We start from the raw sequence: 22438 nt of genomic DNA on the forward strand, positions 1-22438 counted from the left end.
GTTTTCCTCTGTGATCAGACCATGTGTATTTGCTGATTGGCGCCCAGCAAAGTGAGGCTCCTCCTCTCCTCCAGAGAGACTGGGAGACAGAGAGATTATCTTCCATGATGATTACGTTTCAATGGGATGGTTCCTGGGGCTTTGAGGAAGTTATTCCCAGGTTGTAAAACTTGCATAAGCTTCTTAAATGATTTCTGTCTCAAGGAGGCAGAGAAAAATTTTACAGATTTTTCTAAAGTAAGTGCAGGAAAAGGGATGTCAGGGGCCAAGAAGACAGAGAGAGGGCTATCTAAAGTTTAGTCAAACTGAGAAAAACGTTACAGCTGTTTTGGTCATTATTGTAACAGTACATACTTTTTGAATTCAAACAATTTCAACAGGAAACACCTTTGGTCTGACTCAGTTTTAGATCTTCATTGTAAAATTGGCTGCTTCTTTGTGATACTTACTAAAATGTTACTCATTTTATTTATTTTTATTTTTTAAATTTAATTTTATTTTTTCAGTGTTCCAAGATTCATTGTTCATGCATCACACCCAGTGCTCCATGCAATACCTGCCCTCCTTAATACCCACCACCAGACTTACCTCCCCTCCCTGCCCGCTCCCCACCAAACCCTCAGTTTCTTTCTCAGAGTCCACAGTCTCTCATATTTCATCTCCCCCTCTGATTTCCCCCAATTCACTTTTCCTTTCCTTCTCCCAATGTCCTCCATGTTATTCCTTATGCTCCACAAGTAAGTGAAACCATATGATAATTGACTCTCTCTGCTTGACTTATTTCGCTCAGCATAATCTCCTCCAGTCCCGTCCATGTTGCTACAAAAGTTGAGTATTCATCCTTTCTGATGGAGGCATAATACTCCATTGTATATATGGACCAATAAATGTTACTCATTTTAAACAAGCATCGTATATGTGGACCAATAAGTGTTACTCATTTTAAATGAGCATTAGGTACTATTTCTTAAGAGATTTTGAGGTGGGGGTAGTAGGTTTGCTCTCGTATTCTTGTTTATTACCTAACATTTACTATATCCTAGTGTTATTTTCTTGTAGGGCTTTTTTTATGTGTTTTTTAGTTCTCCCATTTGATGGTAAAAATTAAAGTAGATCAGTCATTTCTGGGTTTTACAGGGCTCAGTGTACACCACAAACGTGAAACTAAGTATGAGGACAGATAGGAAAACTTTGTTAGAAATGTAATGATTTTTTAGTGGTTCTTGATTAAACAGAAGGTCTTGAGACTTTGGATCTAAGCAATTGTCAGGAGGCTTTGGAAGAGTTGATGACACGGAGTACATGCAGTGCTGTCGGATATGGTCACCCTTTGTCTCATGTGGCTTATCAAGCACTTGAAATGTGGCTAATCTGGAATGAGATGGGCTGTGTCAAACAGACATTGGATTTTGAAGACCATATGAAAAAAAGAATATAAAATATCTCCAGAATTTTTCTATTAACTTCGCATAGAAATGATAATATTTGGGCTATGTTGAGTTAAATAAAATCTATATTGAGTTTACTTTCACTGTTTCTTTTTAGTGTTTCATGTGGCTACTGGAAAATTTAAAATTGCATATGTGACTCACATTGGGGGCTCTTGTTATATTCTTTTGGACAGCTCTGGCTCTAGATTTCTTTTGATAAGTCATGTCTTTTCTTAGATATGGTTCCTCTGAAGAGATATCAAGATATCACTGTGTTGGCGTACAGAAGGTTAGAGCTGTAAAAATTGCCAGTTTAGCTAAGGACAGGAATTTCCCGTATAATTCTGTCGTGGGCATAAATTGTGTGGAGATTTGTCTATGTGTGATGTTCATTCCCACTCCCTGCCATTCTTTGCCTCTCATTCTGGCCATGCAGAGCAGCTTGCCAGAATAACTGGGGCCTCTTGGTAATCTCAGCATACTTGTTGCTTGCTCTCAACTGGATTGCTTCTGAAATGTTTCTTGAAAATGAAACTGCTTCAAAAATAAGCTTCTTAATTATGTCATGGGTTCACCACGAGGGTATACGAACAGATCCTCAGCAGTAGCTAATTTTCCTTTAATTGTATCTCATTCTTATGTTGGAATATCTTATTTCGTATTCATAAAAGCTCTAACCCATGTTAATCCATTACAGGTGGGGTAACTAACACAGCCCAGTATCAGAACAGACTAATGGTGTATGAACCTAACCAGGTAAGAATCATATAAGAAAAACTCATTACCTTAATTAAAATGAATTTTAGAAGATTTCCACAGTAATTAGTAGTTGAAATGCCAAGTCTGTACATACGCATGCATCTTCAACTTGTGTAGAGAAAAGGAAGCATCTGGATAAACTGCCTTTTCGTTGCTTTTTTTTCCCCCTCACAAAATTTCAGCTCCTTTAGTTTTATGCGATACACGACGCTTAACTCTTTCAGAGTTTTGCATAATGTAGAAAAAAGGGGCGATAGGCTGATGAGTTAAATGCCCCTTATTTCCATTATCTCAAGTGGTTATTCATATTCAGAGGGATCCAAAGAAAGGATTTTGATTGACCTGTTGTATGTCCTTTCAGAAGGCATCTCATTCCAAGAGGGGAACATGCTTATTGTTTCATTACTCCCAAATAAAGTAATAACTTTTATTTAACTCCGTGTAGGCAGAATGTCTTGGAGGGGTGTCAAGGACAAGTCTGAAGTAGAAGTATCTGGAAAGTGTGAGGGTGTTTCTCATCTGATAGCTAGTGCCTGAGCTGGAAGCATTCTGATGGTGTCTGTGCCTTGTTCTGCCCACTTGCCATCCACACTCAATGAGTTTTTTGTCCCCCAGAGAAGAACAATTTTTATTCTCTTTTCCTTCTACCAAAATGTCTGTGGCCTTGGCACATGTTTTCAGGACTTCACCGTTTCTATGATTTTGGTAATGTAAATATTTTTCGTGATTATGACAGTCTTCCAAAACGATTTGATCTGGGAATTTAATATTCATCAGCTGGAGATAATGGAACATGAAACAACAGGTTGGCTTTGGCAGCCTGGGTCAGGATCCGCCACGAAATGTGTGTCCTGATGATCTCAGTCGATCTGGTGTCTTTTTATTTCAACCTTCTTTGATTCTGAATTTCACGAAGGTGTTTCTCTCTTTGCAAGTGTGTTTCCTGATGTCATTAGAAGCTGTAGAAGTCAGAGACCACATGTCCATGGGCCAGGTGTCTCAAGAGGGATCATTAATTCGCAGTTGCTTGAGTTCGGTGCACACGTGGTTAAAGAGGAAGAAGGTGTTAACCTTTCTCAAATGAGTTCTGTTTCATGTTTGTACACACATGCTCTTTTTAAAAATTCTGCAGGCAGATTGTTTACGGTGGGTACTGGCAAACATCACATCTGCTTGCATCTTGCTCAGAATCTCAATAACTCGATCATTCAGCTCTGGTGCTTATTTCTCTGCTAGGTCTTTGTGGAGAGTCGATAATGCCTGCCATCTGCCACAGAGCACATCGCTACCTGCCAACAGGCAGGCTGGGGTGACCTCTGCTTCCCCACTACTGATTAGTATTCACACGCTAGCTTATTAGGAGTGACCCCACCAGGCCTCTCTGTTTCTTTGCCTTTGCCGTGCTTGGCGGCTCACCTGGCAGGCACGGCAGTGAAGGAAGCTAAAGATATAATCAGGGGATGCAGGCAGGCTTTGCAAACCAGATGGCGTCCACCATCTTGTGGCAGGGCACCGGACTGCTAATGCAAACGTTGATTCCTAATACCAGAATGGGTTGCCTCCTAGAAAGCACCATCAGAGTTTTGAGTTAAATCCACTCATGTGAAATGTATCAAAGATATTTCTTCACAGAATATCTGAAAGAAAGGTGTGGCTATCTTATTGAAGAAGACTTTTGATTGGAAAGAGATTCTTACGACACGTGTAAAAAGGGGGAGCAGATAAATACAAGCCTTTCAAACTGTACAAACCACTCTTTTTTTAAGTCTATCTAAAAGAGAAATTAGAAATGAGCTAGGAGATAGGCCTTCAGTGAATGGACCTTTAGTGAATATTTTCTTATTCTTTTACAGCTTTGAGAACTGGTGAAACTCTATGTATTAAAAACATCATATGTTCTTTCTATCGAAATCCAAATTTTTCTTGGCAAAAAGGAATCTGGGTTCCTCCTGTAGGTTAGTGTTTATGTACAAAGGAAATGGTTAGATTTACTTACCTGTCCATTGCTTAGTTACGGCTTAAAATTAAGGTCATATTTGATTTTCATCTAATTTTGCATTTTAAATTAGATTTTTGAAAGAAGCCATATTGAAGAGGAGTTGAGCATTGTCTTTCTTATTAGTGAGTGACCTACAACCAAACAGTGAAGGTTTTACCATTCCTGAAGTTGTTTAAAATTTGGCCTTCTGCCAAAACAAACGTATGCCTAGAAATAACTTTTCCCAGCTTGGTAGACAATATGACTATAAATATGTTAAAAGGGACTAGGCAGGGGCACCTGGGTGGCTCAGGGGGTTAAGCCTCTGCCTTCAGCTCAGGTCATGATCTCAGGGTCCTGGGATTGAGCCCCACATCGGGGAGCCTGCTTCCCCCCTTCTCTCTCTGCCTGCCTCTGCCTACTTGTGATCTCTGTCAAATAAATAAATAAAATCTTAAAAAAAAAAAAAAGGGACTAGGCAGCATGAGACTTTGTTGTGAGACCAGATCTTTGCTCTTCTATTGACCTTGGGAGGTTAATTTTGGAAAGAATAGCAGAATCACCCTAGCCCTAGCTTATGTAGAGGCCTTGGGTAACCAGTGATTACTATCACAATAATTTTTTAAAGTGTGTGTTTATTGGACATTATGTGGCACTCTTCTAAATGTTTTGTATTAACTAATTTAATCATCACAACAAGCTTGTCAGGTACAGTAGGACTCTCCTCACTTTACAGAGGAGGAAATAGGCACATAGAGGTTAAGTACTTTGCTCAAGGTCACACAGAGTTTATAAACTCAGGCATTCTGAATCCAGAGCCTGTTTTCTTAAATCATTACACCTAGCCATGTGCTTTCACTCAAGCAATTTGCATGAGTAAGTTCTCTCAATTGGGTGAGGGAACCATCATGAAAATTTCTATATTCTCATGTGCTCCCCTTATAAAATGCAAATACCCTATAAAATAAGAGGAAATGCCTTTGTACGTTGCAAAATACAGATGAAATATATGGTTCTTCTGTAATTGTTTTCAGGCAAGAAGCCTGTACCTTTCAAAATATGTAAGCAACATTCCAGTAGAATGGAATAGACAAAGCAGAGTCCCAGCTCCTAACGAGGGACTGCTCTTTTCTGCTTCAGAGGTCTGCTGTTAACAGAGTCCACCTGAATTTCTTTCTTTCTTTCTTTCTTTCTTTCTTTCTTTATTTTTCCTCAGAATAAATGGATAAGCCGCAGCCCTATGCTGCAGAGAAGGGTCTACCATTCCATGGCTGCTGTTCAAAGAAAGCTTTATGTTCTTGGAGGCAATGACTTGGACTACAATAATGACCGGATCCTTGTGCGGCATATAGATTCTTACGACATAGACACTGACCAGTGGACGCGTTGTAATTTCAACCTGTTGACTGGCAAGTACCTTTGACTAAGTAAATCAGGAAAGGCAGAGATTCAAGAAATTGCCACTCTTGTTTTCTTACACATCTTCAGTGCCTCCCTATCTTCAGTGCATGATGGCAGAACAACTTGTGTTCATTAACCGGAAAGACTTGTCTCTTGGCATTATTTGTCTTACAAAATGTGACTCAGTCAAGTGGCTGAGCTAGTTTCTCAGGGTCTCTGTTACCTTCGTGCATCTTCTCACTTGGCTGAGAGAGGTCTGTCAAGTCCTTTCTTGTCAATAAATATGCACGTAGGAACTTTGAGGTGATTAGGAGGAACGGGGGAATTAATAACTTTACAGAAGCAACATATTTCTTTTCTTTTCACTTCTAGTCCTCTTTTATTTATTTTGAGGTCAGGCATCTGGTCTTCATTGTTTGTTACTGTCAGGTACGATTTCTGGCTGTATTCTCCTAACAACTAAATCTTAGAGCAGTTCTGTGCATAGGGGTTTGGTGGTGTTTCCGGCCACATAGCAGTTCAATCATTACCCAGGGCAACACTAGGTATGGACCCTCCTGATCCCAAAAGGGAATAAAAGGAAAGCAGTGACCAATGTACCCATAACGTTTCTTTATGGAGTTGAAAACTTTCTCTCCCTTGTCAGCGTACGTTGTAAACATGCACAGGTGACCAGGTCCCTTCTAGGCTGCTCTACCAAATAGGAAATTCACACACTCAACATGGTGGGCTGGACTGGCCCCTGAGGACATCTTCATATGCTGAGTGAGGCACTCCACCCCTCACAGCTGCTGCTGGGGAGGCAACAGCAAACTCGGACCCAGTGTGAGGGGGTTAGATGCTTTGTGCAGAGCTTCTGTTTTTGTGAAAATGATCTTTAAGGCCCACCTACAAGTACTTAACCCTCTCCGAGTTTCTGGAGTGGCACCTTAGTCCCTCCGTCCCTGGATCTGCGATTCTGTGCGCTGTAGGATCCGGCTTATTTATTACCACAGTCAATCCGGTGTCAGCCCATCAATAAAAAGAGACTCTCTTACTCTCACATGGCCTCCAGGAAAGAATAGGTGGTAGTGAGTTATTCTGTCTTCTTTTTTTAAATGGGGGAGGAAGCTTTCATTATTCTGGCGTGTCAGTATCTAGAGACTACCCGGGCTGGCCCCAGATCGGGAACTTTAATATAGTCTTAAAACGGTTGTGTATGTAAAACAAGGGAGGCTAGTAACTTTATCAATCTTTTCTGTCATTTGCCTTCATTTGGGGGACACTCGGGGCCTGGCGGCTTTATTGACTTCTTGGGGTTGCTGCTGTTACTTTACAAATGTAAGCGCTTGCTTTAAAAGCATTTATGGAGGTGTTTTGCATTTTGAAAATATACCTGTTTCCACCGGCTGTAGGCAATTGGCATAAAATGGAGCGTAGAACTCTTATTTTGTTATTGCTTATTATTGCTGTATTTAATGCTGTATTTACCCACTTGGCTGGCGAATAAGTGTTTTGGCTTGGTTCTGACCTGACACAGATTTATTCTCTGTGAATGAGTGGTTAATTCTTCCCTCTGAGTACTGGGAGGCGGTGATTAGTTGCCACAGAAATCCTGTGGAGCATACAACTGTGCCACAGGGGGAACTTGTATCCTTCAGTGGCAAAAGGGTTAATTAAGACATGCAAGGAAATGGATTTATTTTTTTCTTTTTATTCAATTCTCTTTACTTTAGGCCAAAATGAATCTGGAGTTGCTGTCCATAATGAGAGAATATATTTAGTTGGTGGATATTCGATTTGGACAAATGAGCCTCTGGCTTGTATCCAGGTGAGTGGTTGAAGTTCCTTTTGAAGTTTGTTCAAGCGGTTCAGTGAGGTCACTTTTGCAGTGCTGCTACTGAAGGAAGAGCTGTGTACATGTAGGAAAAGGTTTGAATTCCTTTTATGCAGCGAGTTTAGACACTAAACTTCATCCTGCTTCCTAAAAATGACACCTAAGAAATGATGGAGCCCTAGTTAAAAAAAAGATGGGGGTGAGCTTTGAAAATCTATATGATTAATGAATAAATAAATAAAATAAAAATAGAAAATAAAATATATATGATACCATCCTGGAAATGGGGAAAGTGGGATAACTTTCTTTTTCTCATAAACCAAAAAAAAAACAAAAAAAATCTAGAAAGTTTTAGCAGTCGTACTATCACGCTCCCAAAACTTTACAAACACCTCCTTCCCACACAGTTGCTTTATTTTCTGTACCACAATTTGTTCATTCCAGTAAATCCCACCTATGAAGGTGTTCTTCCTTCCTGGCAGAATTTGGGAGCAGTAGGGGTTTATGATTAGTCTGATGAAGAGAGCCTGTGCCCCCAGACAACAGCCCTGGCACAGCAGCCTGTGAGGAGCATAGGTGAGGCAGGGTACCCCTGAGCTTTTCAGAACAGTGATAGCTTTTGTTGATACACGTATTCAAGGTCTTATTATTTTATTTTTTACAATTGTTACCATAGTTGTTCCTCTGTTTTACGGGCTCTCTGATAATGTGTTGACATATATTAGGCCTGATTTATCTCTTGATCTCCAGAAAAATCTATCCTTAAAATTACCATTATTATCTAACCTCACCTTTAGGGGAAGATTTTTTTAACCACTGCTTCATTATCTTTAATAGTCACAGGACTATTCAAGATTTTAATTTTTTATTCAGTCACATCTCATAAGGTATATATATATTCTCAAGAAACTTTTCCATGTTGTCCCAGTTTTCAAAATTGTTGGCATAGGGCGGCTGGGTGGTTCAGTTGGTTAAGCGACGGCCTTTGGCTCAGATGATGATTCCAGGGTCCTGGGATCAAATCCCACATCGGGCTCCCCTGCTCTGTGGGGAGCCTGCTTCTTTCTTTCCCCCTGATTATGCACTCTCTCTCTCTGTCAAATAAATAAATAAAATCTAAAAAAAAAAAAATTGCTACCATATAGTTGTTTTGTTACCACTCAATTATATCCCCTATTATTTTCATAATATTGATTATTTTTTCTTTTCTTCTCTTGATTTCTCTTGCCAAAGGTTTGTCTGGGTATTTAATATACTTCTCTTAACTAGATCTGCAAGGATAGCCTAAGTATGAATGGATAGCCTAAGTATGGACAACATAATAAACAAGCTGGCCCTAATGGATGTGAATTCTGGATTGAATAAGATAGAGTGGGTTTTTTTTCAGTTTATTGAGATGTTATTAACATTTAATATTGTATTATTAATTCAAGGTATACAGAAAATGTTACATATGTATATGTTGCTAAATGATCACCAAAGTAAGTTTAGTTGACATCCATAACCCCACATAGTTACAGAAGTTTTTTCTGTTTGTGATGAGAACTTTTAAAATCCTGAGCTGTTAGCAACTTCCAAATATTTAATGCAGTATGGGTACTTATAGTCACTGTGCTGTACATTACATCCCCAGAATTTATTTTTCTTATAAGTGGAAGTTTGTATCTTCTTTTTTATTGAATTATATGTGAAATACAAGACAACAGTAGCTTCAGGCATATAGCATAGTGATTCAACAAGTCTATACATTGTGCTGTGCTCACCACAGTGCTAACTACCATGTGTCATCATAGAACATTATTACAGTATCATTGACTATATTCCCTATGCTGTGCCTTTTATCCCTGTGACTTATGCAGTCCATAACTGGAAGACTGTATGTCCCATTTCCCTTCACCCATCTTGCACATTCCACGCATCCACCTTCCCTCTAGAAACTATCAGTTTGTTCTTTGTATTTGTAAGTCTCTTTCTTGCTTTATATGTTTTGTTTTTTGTTGATTCTACATATAAGTGAAATCATATGGTATATGTCTTTCTCTGTCTGACTTATTTCACTTAGCATAATATTCTTTAGGTCCATCCATAATGTCACAAATGGCAAGATCTCATTTTTTATGACTAAATATATATATATATATATATATATATTAGGGATGTTGAGCATTTTTTCATGTGTCTATTGGCCATATATACATCTTTGTTGGAAAAATGTCTGTTCAGGTTCTTCACCCACTCATTTTTTTATTTTATTTTATTTCTTTTCAGCATAACAGTATTCATTGTTTTTGTACCACACCCAGTGCTCCATGCAATACGTACCCTTTCTAATACCCACCACCTGGTTCCCCCAATCTCCCACCCCCGCCCCTTCAAAACCCTCAGATTGTTTTTCAGAGTCCATAGTCTCTCATGGTTCACCTCCCCTTCCAATTTCCCTCAACTCCCTTCTCCTTTCTAACTCCCCTTGTCCTCCATGCTATTTGTTATGCTCCACAAATAAGTGAAACCATATGATAATTGACTCTCTCTGCTTGACTTATTTCACTCAGCATAATCTCTTCCAGTCCCGTCCATGTTGCTACAAAAGTTGGGTATTCATCCTTTCTGATGGAGGCATAATACTCCATAGTGTATATGGACCACATCTTCCTTATCCATTCGTCCATTGAAGGGCATCTTGTTTCTTTCCACAGTTTGGTGACCATGGCCATTGCTGCTATAAACATTGGGATACAGATGGCCCTTCTTTTCACTACATCTGTATCTTTGGGGTAAATACCCAGTAGTGCAATGGCAGGGTCATAGGGAAGCTCTATTTTTAATTTCTTGAGGAATCTCCACAGTGTTCTCCAAAGTGGCTGCACCAACTTGCATTCCCACCAACAGTGTAAGAGGGTTCCCCTTTCTCCTCGTCCTCTCCAACACATGTTGTTTCCTGTCTTGCTAATTTTGGCCATTCTAACTGGTGTAAGGTGGTATCTCAATGTGGCTTTAATTTGAATCTCCCTGATGGCTAGTGATGATGAACATTTTTTCATGTGTCTGATAGCCATTTGTATGTCTTCACTGGAGAAGTGTCTGTTCATATCTTCTGCCCATTTTTTGATATGATTGTCTGTTTTGTGTGTGTTGAGTTTCAGGAGTTCTTTATAGATCCTGGATATCAACCTTTTGTCTGTACTGTCATTTGCAAATATCTTCTCCCATTCTGTGAGTTGCCTCTTTGTTTTGTTGACTGTTTCCTTTGCTGTGCAGAAGCTTTTGATCTTGATGAAGTCCCAAAAGTTCATCTTCGCTTTTGTTTCCTTTGCCTTTGGAGACATATCTTGAAAGAAGTTGCTGTGGCTGATATCGAAGAGGTTACTGCCTATGTTCTCCTCTAGGATTCTGATGGATTCCTGTCTCATGTTGAGATCTTTTATCCATTTTGAGTTTATCTTTGTGTACGGTGTAAGAGAATGGTCGAGTTTCATTCTTCTGCACATAGCTGTCCAGTTTTCCCAGCACCATTTATTGAAGAGACTGTCTTTTTTCCACTGTATATTTTGTCCTGTTTTGTTGAAGATTAATTGACCATAGAGTTGAGGGTCCATATCTGGGCTCTCTACTCTGTTCCACTGGTCTATGTGTCTGTTTTTATGCCAGGACCATGCTGTCTTGGTGATCACGGCTTTGTAGTAGAGCTTGAAATCAGGTAACATGATGCCCCCAGTTTTATTTTTGTTTTTCAACATTTCCTTAGCGATTCGGGGTCTCTTCTGATTCCATACAAATTTTAGGATTATTTGCTCCAACTCTTTGAAAAATACCGGTGGAATTTTGATCGGAATGGCATTAAAAGTATAGATTGCTCTAGGCAGTATAGACATTTTAACAATGTTTATTCTTCCGATCCAAGAGCATGGAATGGTCTTCCATCTTTTTGTGTCTTCTTCAATTTCTTTCATGAGTGTTCTGTAGTTCCTCGAGTACAGTTCCTTTACCTCTTTGGTTAGGTTTATTCCCAGGTATCTTATGGTTCTTGGTGCTGTGGTAAATGGAATCGATTCTCTAGTTTCCCTTTTTGTATTTTCATTGTTAGTGTATAAGAAAGCCACTGATTTCTGTACGTTGACTTTGTATCCTGCCACGTTACTGAATTGCTGTATGAGTTCTAGTAGTTTGGGGGTGGAGTCTTTTGGGTTTTCCATATAAAGAATCATGTCATCTGCTAAGAGAGAGAGTTTGACTTCTTCATTGCCAATTTGGATACCTTTTATTTCTCTTTGTTGTCTGATTGCTGTTGCTAGGACTTCTAATACTATGTTGAACAAGAGTGGTGAGAGTGGGCATCCTTGTCGTGTTCCTGATCTCAACGGGAAGGCTGCAAGCTTTTTCCCATTGAGAATGATATTTGCTGACCCACTCATTTTTTTAATCAAATTTTTTGCTGTTTTTTGATGTTGAGTTGTGTAAGTTTTTTACATATTTTGCATATTAAGTCCTACCAGATATATAATTTGCAAATATCTTTTTCCATTCGCTGGGTTGCATTTCCATTTTGTTGATGGTTTCCTTCACTGTGCAAAAGCTCTTTATTTTGGTGTAGTCATAATAGTTTATTTTTGCTTTTGTTTCCCTTGCCTGAGAAAACATATCTTAAAAAAAAAATGTTATTAAGGCCAGTGTCTAAAGAGATTACTGCTTATGTTTTCTTTTTCTTTTTTTTTTTAATTAACATGTAATGTATTGTTCTGCCTATGTTTTCTTTTAGGAGTTTATGGTTTCAGTCACACATTTAGGTCTTTAGTGCATTTTGAATTTATTTTTGTGTGTGTGAGGTAAGTGGCCCAGGTTCATTCTTTTGCATGCAGCTGTCCAGTTTTCCCAACACCATTTATTGAAGAGACTGTCTTTTCTGCATTGTATGTTCTTGTCTCCTCTGACATAGATTAATTGACCTTGTGAGTATGAGTTTATTTCTGGATTTTCTATCCTTTTGCATTGATCCATGTATCTATTTTTGTGCCACTACCTATTGTTTTGACTACTGTACCTTTATAGTATATATCAAAATTTAGGATTGTGATACTTCCAGTTTTGTTCTTCTTTTGTAAAATTGCTTTTGCTGTTAGAGGTCTTCTGTGGAGTTCCATACAAATTTTAGTATTCTTGGTCTACTTCTGTGATTAATGCTGTTGGTTTTTTGATAAGACTGCATTGAATCTATAGATTGCTTTGGGCAATATAGACATTTTAATTATCTCAGTTCTTCCAATCCATTAACATGGTGTATCTTTCCATTTGTTTATGTTACCGTCATTCTTCTTTATTAGTGTTTTACAGTTTTCAGAGTACAGGTCTTGTATCTTTCTGGTTAAGTTTATTTCTAGGTATTTTATTCCTTTTTGTTTAATTGTTAATGGAATTGTCTGCTTAATTTCTGTTCTGCTACTTTATTATTGGTGTCTAGAAATGCAAAAAATTTTTGTGTATTAATTTTGTATTTTGTGACCCTACTGAATTCATTGATCAGTTTTAATAGTTTTTTGGTAGAGACTTTAGAGTTTTCTATGTATGGTATCATGTCATCTGCAAATAGAGACAGCTTAAATTCTTCCTTACCAACTTGGATGCCTTTTATTTCTTTTCTAATTGCTGAGTCTAGGGCTTCGATTCTTATGTTGAATAGAAGTGACAAGAGTAGACATCCATGTTTTGATTCTGATCAAGAGGAAAAGTTATCAGTTTTTCCACATTGAGATTGATGTTAACTGTGGGTTTGTAATATATGGCTTTTATTATGTTGAGGTACATTCTCTCTAAATTCACTTTGTTGAGAGTTTTTATCATGAAAGGATGTTGAATTTTGTCAAATGCTTGTTCTGCATCTATTGAGACGATCGTATGATTTTTTTTTTTTACATTTTAATTTTTTATTTTTTCAGCATAACAGTATTCATTATTTTTGCACCACACCCAGTGCTCCATGCAATCCGTGCCCTCTACAATACCCACCACCTGGTGCCCCCAACCTCCCACCCCCCACCCCTTCAAAATTCTCAGATCGTTTTTCAGAGTCCATAGTCTCTCATGGTTCACCTCCCCTTCCAATTTCCCTCAACTCCCTTCTCCTCTCCATCTCCCCTTGTCCTCCATGCTATTTGTTATGCTCCACAAATAAGTGAAACCATATGATAATTGACTCTCTCTGCTTGACTTATTTCACCCAGCATAATCTCTTCCAGTCCGAGACGATCGTATGATTTTTAATCCTTCATCTTGTTAATGTGGTGTATCATGATTGATTTGCAAATACTGAATCATCCATGCATCCCCAGAATAAATCCCTCTTGATTATGATAAATCTTTTTTTATTGTATTGTTGAATTTGGTTTGCTAATCTTTTAGTGAGATTTTTTTTTTAATATTTGCTTATTTGAGGGCGCCTGGGTGGCTCAGTTGGTTAAGCCGCTGCCTTCGGCTCAGGTCATGATCTCGGAGTCCTGGGATCGAGTCCCGCATCGGGCTCTCTGCTCAGCAGGGAGCCTGCTTCCTCCTGTCTCTCTGCCTGCCTCTCTGCCTGCTTGTGATCTCTCTCTGTCAAATAAATAAATAAAATCTTTAAAAAATAATAATATTTGCTTATTTGAGAGAAAAAGAGGAAAATGGGGTGTGAGTGGGGCAGAGGGAGAGGAAGAGAGATCTCCAGCAGACTCCACACTGAGTGCAGAGCCCAACAGGGGGCTCAATCCCATGACCCTGAGATTGTGACCTGAGCTGAAACCAAGAGTTGGGTGCTCAACCAGCTGAGCCACCCAGGCACTCCATCTTTTGTTGAGAGGTATCATGGATATTGGCCTGTAGTTTTCTTTCTTTGTAGTGTCTTTGTCTGGTTTTGGTATCAGGATAATGCTGGCCTTCTAGAATATATTTGGAAGTTTTCCTTCCTCTTCTACTTTTAAGAATAGTTTGAAGAGATTAGTGAATAACGATTCTTTAAATGTTTGGTAGAAGTCACTTGTAAACTCCTATGCTCTTTTACTACTTGTGTGTTTTAACCTTCATTTAGCTTTTTTAATGATTACCCTACTGCCTTTCTGTATACATATTACATTTTTTTTCTTCTCATAGTTTTATTTAATTATGGCCTCTTCCGCTTAAAGAAGTCCTTTTAATGTTTCTTATAAGGGTTGTTTGGTGGTGAAGAACTCTTAACTTTTGTTTGTCCGGGAAACTATCTCATCTCAATTTTGAATGGTAACCTTGCCAGGTGGAGTATTCTTGGTTGTAGGTTTTTTTCTTTTCAGTACTTTGAATCTATCATGTCACTCTTACTGCCTACAAATTTTCTGCTGAAAAGTCAACTGATAGCCTTTTAATGTTTTCCTTTTACATAAATAGTTGCTTCTGCCTGCCTGTTTTGAAAATTCGCTGTTTATTTTTAATCTTTGATATTTTAATTATTATGTATCCTGGTACTGACCTCTTTGGGTTCATCTCGTTTTTTGTGTTGCCTGGGCTTGAATATGTTTCTTTGTTCAGGTTAAGGAAGTATTCAACTATTGTGTCTTTTTAAATTTATTTATTTATTTATTGACGATTTTATTTACTTATTTGACACAGAGAGAGAGATCACAAGTAGGCAGAGAGGCAGGCAGAGAGAGAGAGGGAAGCAGGCTCCCTGCTGAGCAGAGAGCCTGATGCGGGACTAGATCCCAGGACGCTGAGATCACGACCCGAGCTAAAGGCAGAGGCTTAACCCACTGAGCCACCCAGGCACCCCTTGTGTCTTTTAAAAAAAGATTCCTGCCTCCTTTCTATTCTCTTCTTCTTTGGGATCCCTGTAAGGCAAATATTTATTTGTTCACTTGAAGGTGTCTCCAAGATCTCTTAACTATTCTCGCTTTTTGAAATTCTTTTTTCTTTCTGCTGCTCATCTTGAGTGCTTCCCACTAACCTATCTACCAGAATGCTGATCTATCATGCATCTACTAATCTACTGTTGATTTCCTTTAGTATATACTTCATTTCAGTTATTCTTCAATTCTCATTGGTTCTTTTTTATATTTTCTCTTTACTGAAGTTCTGAGTTTAACCATTCTTCTTTCCAGTCCAGGGAGCATTTTTATTACCATTATTTTGAACTCCGTATCAGGTAGATTGGCTATTTCTATTCTATATAGTTATTTTTCTGAAGTTTTGTCTTATTCTTTTATTTGGAGCATATTCTTCTGCCTCCTCATTTTGATTGACTTTCTGTATTTGTTTTTATGAATTAGGCGGAATACTTCTACACTTCTACACTTGAAGGAATGGTCTTGTGTATGCTTGTGCTCTGTGTAGACTATGTGTGCTTGGTAATTTCAGCTAGCTGGATGGAGCTTCAGCTGGTGGGGCTGGGAGTTCCAGGACCTTCTATGCTGGGCTTGCCTTGTTGAGACGGTCGGAGCTGAGATGGGCCTGGGTCAGGGCATTCTTGGGAGACTCTGCAGAGGGAGGCATGGCTCAAGCTGCAGTGTGTGCATGCTGGGGAGTCTGAGTGCTCTCCTCACAGAGAATGTTTTGACAGTATAGCTGAAGCCGAAGGGGATGAAAGTGGGGGTGTCCCAGAGTGCTCCACACAGGGGTGCCCTTGTAGGGTGGCTGGAGCCAAGGCAGATGCAGTTGGTGACCTGGAGCAGCTGGAGCCTAGGTAAGGCGTGTGGGGTATCCTGGCCGGTCATCTGGAAGTGGTTTGGGCCTAGTGTTCTGCAATGATCTGCTCCTGTGTCAACTTGGTGAGGTGGTTAGAGCTGTAATGAGTGCTTACTAACCATGTCTTAGTATGTGCTGCACTAGGGCTGCCTTGGTCAGACAGCTGGGGCTGGTATAGGCTAGGGGCCCCGGGCTCACTGAGGCAGTATGCCAGCTAGAGGTCCCAGACACTGCTTCTGACCACTCTATCAGATGAGATCATACAGTATTTATCTTTTTCTGACTTATTTCACTTACCATAATGCTGTCATGGTCCCAGATTACCTTCTTTTTTATGGCCAGATATTATTCCTTTTACGTGTGTGTGCACACATGTGTGTATGATCACATTTTCTTTATCCATTTATTCATTGATAGACACTTAGGTTGTTTCTATGTTTCTGTGTCTTGGCTGTTATAAATAATGCTGTAGTGAACATGGGGACACAGATATCTTTTCAAGACAATGGTTTCATTTCCTTTAGATATATACCTAGAAGCAGAATTCTGGATCATATGGTAGTTTTATTTTTAGTTTTTTTAGGAAATCTTCATACTGTTTTCTTTCTTTTTTTTTTTTTTTAAAGATTTTATTTATTTATTTGAGAGAGAGAGACAGTGAGCATGAGCGAGGAGAAGGTCAGAGGGAGAAGCAGACTCCCCATGGAGCTGGGAGCCTGATGTGGGACTCGATCCCGGGACCCCGGGATCATGACCTGAGCCAAAGGCAGTCGTCCAACCAACTGATCCACCCAGGCATCCCATCCATACTGTTTTCTATAGTGGCTGTACCAATTTATATTTCTCCCAGTGGTGTATTAGGGTTTCCTTTTCTCTATATCCTCACCAAAACTTATTTCTTGTCTTTTGAATGACAGCTATTCTAACAGGTATGAGGCAACATCTTATTGTGGCTTTGATTACTGTTTCCCTGATGATCAGTGATGTTGAATACCTATTTATGTGCCTGCTGGTCATTTTTATGTCTCTGGAAAAATGTCTCTTCAGAAACTCTGCTTTTTTTTTTTTAAGATTTTATTTATTTATTTGACAGACAGAGATCACAAGTAGGCAGAGAGGCAGGCAGAGAGAGAGGAGGAAGCAGGCTCCTTGGTGAGCAGAGAGCCCAATGCGGGGCTCAATCCCAGGACCCTGGAATCATGACCTGAGCCGAAGGCAGAGGCTTTAACCCACTGAACCACCCAGGCGCCCCGAAACTCTGCTTTTCTTTAAGCAGACTTTTCCCCCCTGTGAGTTGTAGGAGTTCTTTATAGTGTTTTGGATATTAATCCCTTATCAGATATATGCTATTCAAATATATTCTCCTATTTGATAGTTTGTCTTTTCATTTTGATGACAGTTTCCTTTGATGTGTAGAAGAGTTTTAGTTTCATGTAGTCCTATTTATTTATTTTTTCTTTTATAGCCTTTGCTTTTGATGTTAAATCCAAAAAATCATTGCCAAGATCAATGACAAGGAGTTTACCCCTGTTTTCTTGTAAGACTTCTGTCGTTTCATATCTTATGTTCAGTCTTTCATCTATTTTGAGTTGATTTTTTGTGTATGGTGCAAGATAAATGTCCAGTTTCATCATTTTGCATGTGGTTGTCCAGTTTTCCCAACACTTTTTATTGAACAGACTGTTCTTTCTTTCATTTGTTTATTCTTGGCTCCTTTGTCATAAATTAATTGACCATATATGTGTGGCTTTACTTCTGGGCTCTCTCTTTGGGTCCATTGATCTATGTATCTATTTCTATACTTCTACCATGCTTTTTTGTTTACTATAACTTTGTAATATATTTGAAATCAAACTTAGTTCTACTTTCTCAAGATTGCTTTGAAAATTTGGGTTCATACAAAAAATAACTCAAATACAAATTTGAGGTTTTTTTCTTTTTCTGTGAAAAATGTCATCGGAATTATGATAGGGATTACATTGCTTTCAGTAGTATGGACATTTTAATAATTTTAATTTTCCCAATCAATGAGCAAAGAATACCTTCTTATTTATTTGTGTCTTCTTCAGTTCTTTCATCAATGTCTGAGAGTTTCCAGCGTAGAGATTTTCTCCTCCTTGGTTCAGTTTATTCCTAGGCATTTTAATCTTTTTGCTACAATGATAAATGGGATTGCTTTCTTGTTTTCTCTTTCTGATAGTTTGCTGTTCATGTGTAGAAATGCAATTGATTTTTGTGTATTTATTTGTATCTTATATCCTTACTGAATTTATTAGCTCTCACAGTTCTTTTGGTGGATTCGGAGTTTTCTACATATAATATGATGTCATCTGCAAATGAAGACAGTTTTATGTCTCCCTTTTTTATTCGGATGTTTTTTATTTCTTGTATAATTGCTTTGGTTAGGATTTCCAGTATAACGTTGAATAAAAATGGCAAGAGTAGGAATACTTGTCAAGTTCCTAATCTTACAGGAAAAGCTTTTAGCTCTTCACTGTTAATTATGATGTTAGATGTGGCCTTGTTTTATATGGCCTTTATTATGTTGAGGTATGTTCCGTACATGCCCAGATTTTTAAGAGTTTTTATCAGGAATGAATGTTGAATTTTGTCAAATGTGTTTTTTGCATCTATTAGATTATCATTTGATTTTTATCTTCATTTTGTTAATGTGGTGTATCACATTGGTTGAATTGATGTGTTGAACCATCCTTGTGTTGCTGGATATCAATCCCACTTGAACATAATATATAACACTTTCAATGTATTGTTGAATGCAGTGTGCTAATATTTTCTTGAGGATTTTTGCATCTATATTCATTCGGGATATTGGACTGTAATTTTCTCTAGTGTGCTTGTGTGGTTTTGGCATTAGGGTAATGCTGGCCTTATAAAACAAATGTGGGAATGTTCCCTTTTATTTTTTAGGAGCAGCTAAAAGGATTGGTATTAATTCTCTTTTAAATATTTGGTGGAATTTGCCAGTGAAGTATCTAATCCTCGGTATTTGTTGATTTTTGATTACTTCTCTTTATTAGTTCACTTATTATTCATTATTCATTTATTATTCATTCTCTTTGTTAGTAAGTGCTCTGTTCAGATTTCCTATTTCTTCATGATTTAGTCATGTTGGGTTGTATATGTATAGGAATCCATTTATTCTATGTTGTTGAATTTATTGTTGTATAATTGTAATAGTAATTTTTTATGTTTCTTTGTATGGTATCAGCTGTAGTGCTTCCTTTTTTATCTCTAATTGTCCCTTCTCTTTGTTCCTTGATAAGTCTAGCCACAGATTTGTCTATTTCGTTTATCTTTTCAAAAAAAGCAGCTCTTAGTTTTTCTGACCTTTGCTATTTTTAGTCTTTATTTTATTTATTTCCATCCTAATCTTCTGTTATTTCTTCTTCTTCTTCTTCTTCTTCTTCTTCTAACATTGGACTTACTTTGTTCTTCTTTTTTTAGATCCTTGGCCTGTAAAGTTAGATTTTTTTTTTCTTAATTTAGGTATTTATCACTATGAGCTACACTCTTAGAACTGCTTTACCTACATCCCATAAGTTTTAGAATGCTTTGTTTCTGTTTTCATTTATGACAGTTTCTGATTTTCTTTGACCCACTGGTTTGTTAATAGCATGTTGTTTAAGCAAATATTTGAATTTTCCAGTTTTTCTTCTTGTAATTTCTAGTTTCATACCATTATGGTTGAAAAAGATGCTTCATATGATTTCAACCTTCTTAAATTTGTTAAGATTTGTTTTGTGTTCTACTATGTGATCTGTCCTGGAGAATGTTCCAGATTATATTTTTATTAAGTGTACGTGGAAAATTTATAAAAACAAATCAGGTACTAAAATTAAGAAAGCATATTTCAAATATTAAGCATTACATAAACTATAATCTGTAACTACAATACAATTAAGGTAAAACTTAACAAAAAGTTAAATAAATCCCTATATATTTGGAAATAATTAAACACATTGCTATATAACGTATGGGCCAAAGGAGACATCATGATAGAAGTTTAAAAAATAGCCACAACAGAGTGATAATGAAAATACATAGCAGAGTTTTTGGGCTAGATATCACTCAGTAAGTTAGAAAATGAACCAAAAAATAACCTCAAAGTGGAAGGGGAGAGACAATAAGAAATGAGAGGAAACTACTGAACTAGGAGACAGTAACACAGTAGAAAAAATATTAAAGCCACATGTTAGTTCTTTTAAAAAGCATGAAATTTTTTAAAGCATTTTAGTTAATTAAAGGGTGTCTTGTGTTACAAATTGGACCCTTTTTTGGGGGGGGATAACAAACAGTTTTTTCTTAAGGAGTGTATCTGATCTTCTATCTAAGGATTAATTAATCAGTCCTCACTGCCTTTAGGATTTCTTTTTGTTTTTACTTTTCAGAATTGTAAAAAATTCACCTGGCAACAAGTAGTGCTCTGTAATGCTGGGACCCTGTTTTTTTTTTTTTTTTAAAGGTTTTATTTATTTATTTGACAGAGTGAGAGATCACAAGTAGGCAGAGAAAGGAAGGGAAGCAGGCTTCCTGCCTAGCAGAGAGCCCGATGTGGGGCTCGATCCCAGGACCCTGGGATCATGACCTGAGCTGGAGGCAGAGGCTTTAACCCACTGAGCCACCCAGGTGCCCGGGCCCCTGGTTTTTAAGTAGCTTTGGGACCCTTCATTTGACTACATGCACAATGGAAACAAGTTTGGCTTTATTACAAAGCCACACATTTTAAATATATGTATGGAACTATTTCTACTAATATAAATATTAAAATAGCTCAGGAAATAGTAATCAAGTTAAAATGATAACTGGTCATATACAGTATTCAATTTCTCATGACTTTGGAGTGTTCCCAAATCGTTCTTCAAAAGATGAGGAGGGTTTGTGTGTATATTTTAAACCATGGAACATACTCTAGAGTTGTCTCAGGACGAAGGTGATTCTGAAAGAGGCAATTTGTAAATATTTTGGTCAAGAACTGTATTAGTGGAATGAATTTTACTTCTAAGATTGGACAATATTCTAAATACTGATTTTATCAAAGTATTTTAACTCTAGTATAGTTAACATACAGCTTTATATTAGTTTCAGGTTTACCATATAGTGATTCACCAATTCTATTCATTACTCAGTGCTCATCATGATAAGTGTACTGTCAATCCCCTTCACGTACTTCACGCATCCCCCTTACCCACTTGGCTTCTGGTAATAATCAGTTCTTTAAGTCAAGAGTCTGTTTTTTTGGTTTGTCTTTTTTTTTTTTTTTTCTTTGTTGGTTTGTTTTGTTTCTTAAATTCCATATGTGATCGAAATCATATGGTATTTTTCTCTAACTTATTTCACTTGTCATTATACTCTCTAGATCCATTGAAGTTGTTGCAAATGGCAAGATTTCATTCTTTTTTGTGGCTGAGTAATAATAGTCCATTCTGTATATATACCACACCTACTTTATCCATCTAAGAGTGGGCATTTATGCTGCTTCCATAATTTGGCTATTGTAAATAAGGCTGCAGTAAACACTGGGGTGCATATATCTTTTTAAATTGGTGTTTTTGTATTCTTTGTGTAAATACCCAGTAGTGGAATTACAGGATCATATGGTAATTCTCTTAATTTTTTTGAGGAAACTCCATATGGTTTTCCTCAGTTCCTGTATAGGTTTGCATTCTCCCTAACTATGCACAGAGTACTTTTTCCTTACATTCTCACCAAAAATTTTTGTTTTTTGTGTTTTTTATTTTAGGCATTCTGACAGGTGTGAGGTCATAGCTCATTGTGGTTTTGATTTGCATTTCCCTGATTATAAGTAACGTTGAATGTCTTTTCATGTCTGTTGGTCTTCTGTGTGTCATCTTTGGAGAAATGTCTGTTCATGAGGTGCCTGGGTGGCTCAAGACCCATGTCAGGGCTCTGTGCTCAGTGAGGAGTCTGCTTGAGGTTTCTCTTCCTCTCCCTCTTCCCCTTCCTCTGCTTATGCATATTCTTTCTCCCTCTCTAAAATAAATAAATAAATATTTAAAGAACAAAGGAATGTCTGTTCATGTCTTCTACCATTTTTTAATTGGATAATTTTGGGGAGGTATTAAGTTGTAGAAGTTCTTTATATATATTGGATACTAAAGTATTATAAGCTAGGCCATTTGCAAATATCTTCTCCCATTCAGTGTATTGTCTTTTAGTTTTGTTGATTGTTTGCTTTGCTGTGCAGAAGCTTTTCATTTTGATGTAGTCCTAATAGTTTATTTCTGTTTTTGTTTCCCTTATGTTAGGAGACCGATCTAGTAAAATGTTGCTATGGCTGATGTCAGAGAAATTACTGCCTGTTCCTCTCTTCTAGGATTTGTGTGGTTTCGTGTC

General features: G+C 37.7%; 1 protein-coding gene across 7 annotated transcripts in view; it reads left to right on the forward strand.

Annotated features, from left to right (window-relative positions):
* The window catches only part of KLHL32 (kelch like family member 32), a 254553-nt gene that overhangs the window by 200619 nt on the left and 31496 nt on the right, over positions 1-22438 (forward strand). For 6 of the 7 annotated variants that reach the window (XM_047733263.1, XM_047733264.1, XM_047733268.1 and 3 more), the window contains 3 exons: positions 2128-2186; positions 5384-5576; positions 7284-7378. In XM_047733263.1, coding sequence (XP_047589219.1) covers positions 2128-2186; positions 5384-5576; positions 7284-7378 — 347 coding nt within the window. The remainder of the gene's footprint in view (positions 1-2127; positions 2187-5383; positions 5577-7283; positions 7379-22438) is intronic. The other variant, XM_047733267.1, reaches the window with a different exon arrangement.

The sequence above is a fragment of the Lutra lutra genome, chromosome 6 (assembly GCF_902655055.1).
Source record: "Lutra lutra chromosome 6, mLutLut1.2, whole genome shotgun sequence".
Classification (NCBI taxonomy): Eukaryota; Metazoa; Chordata; class Mammalia; order Carnivora; family Mustelidae; genus Lutra; species Lutra lutra.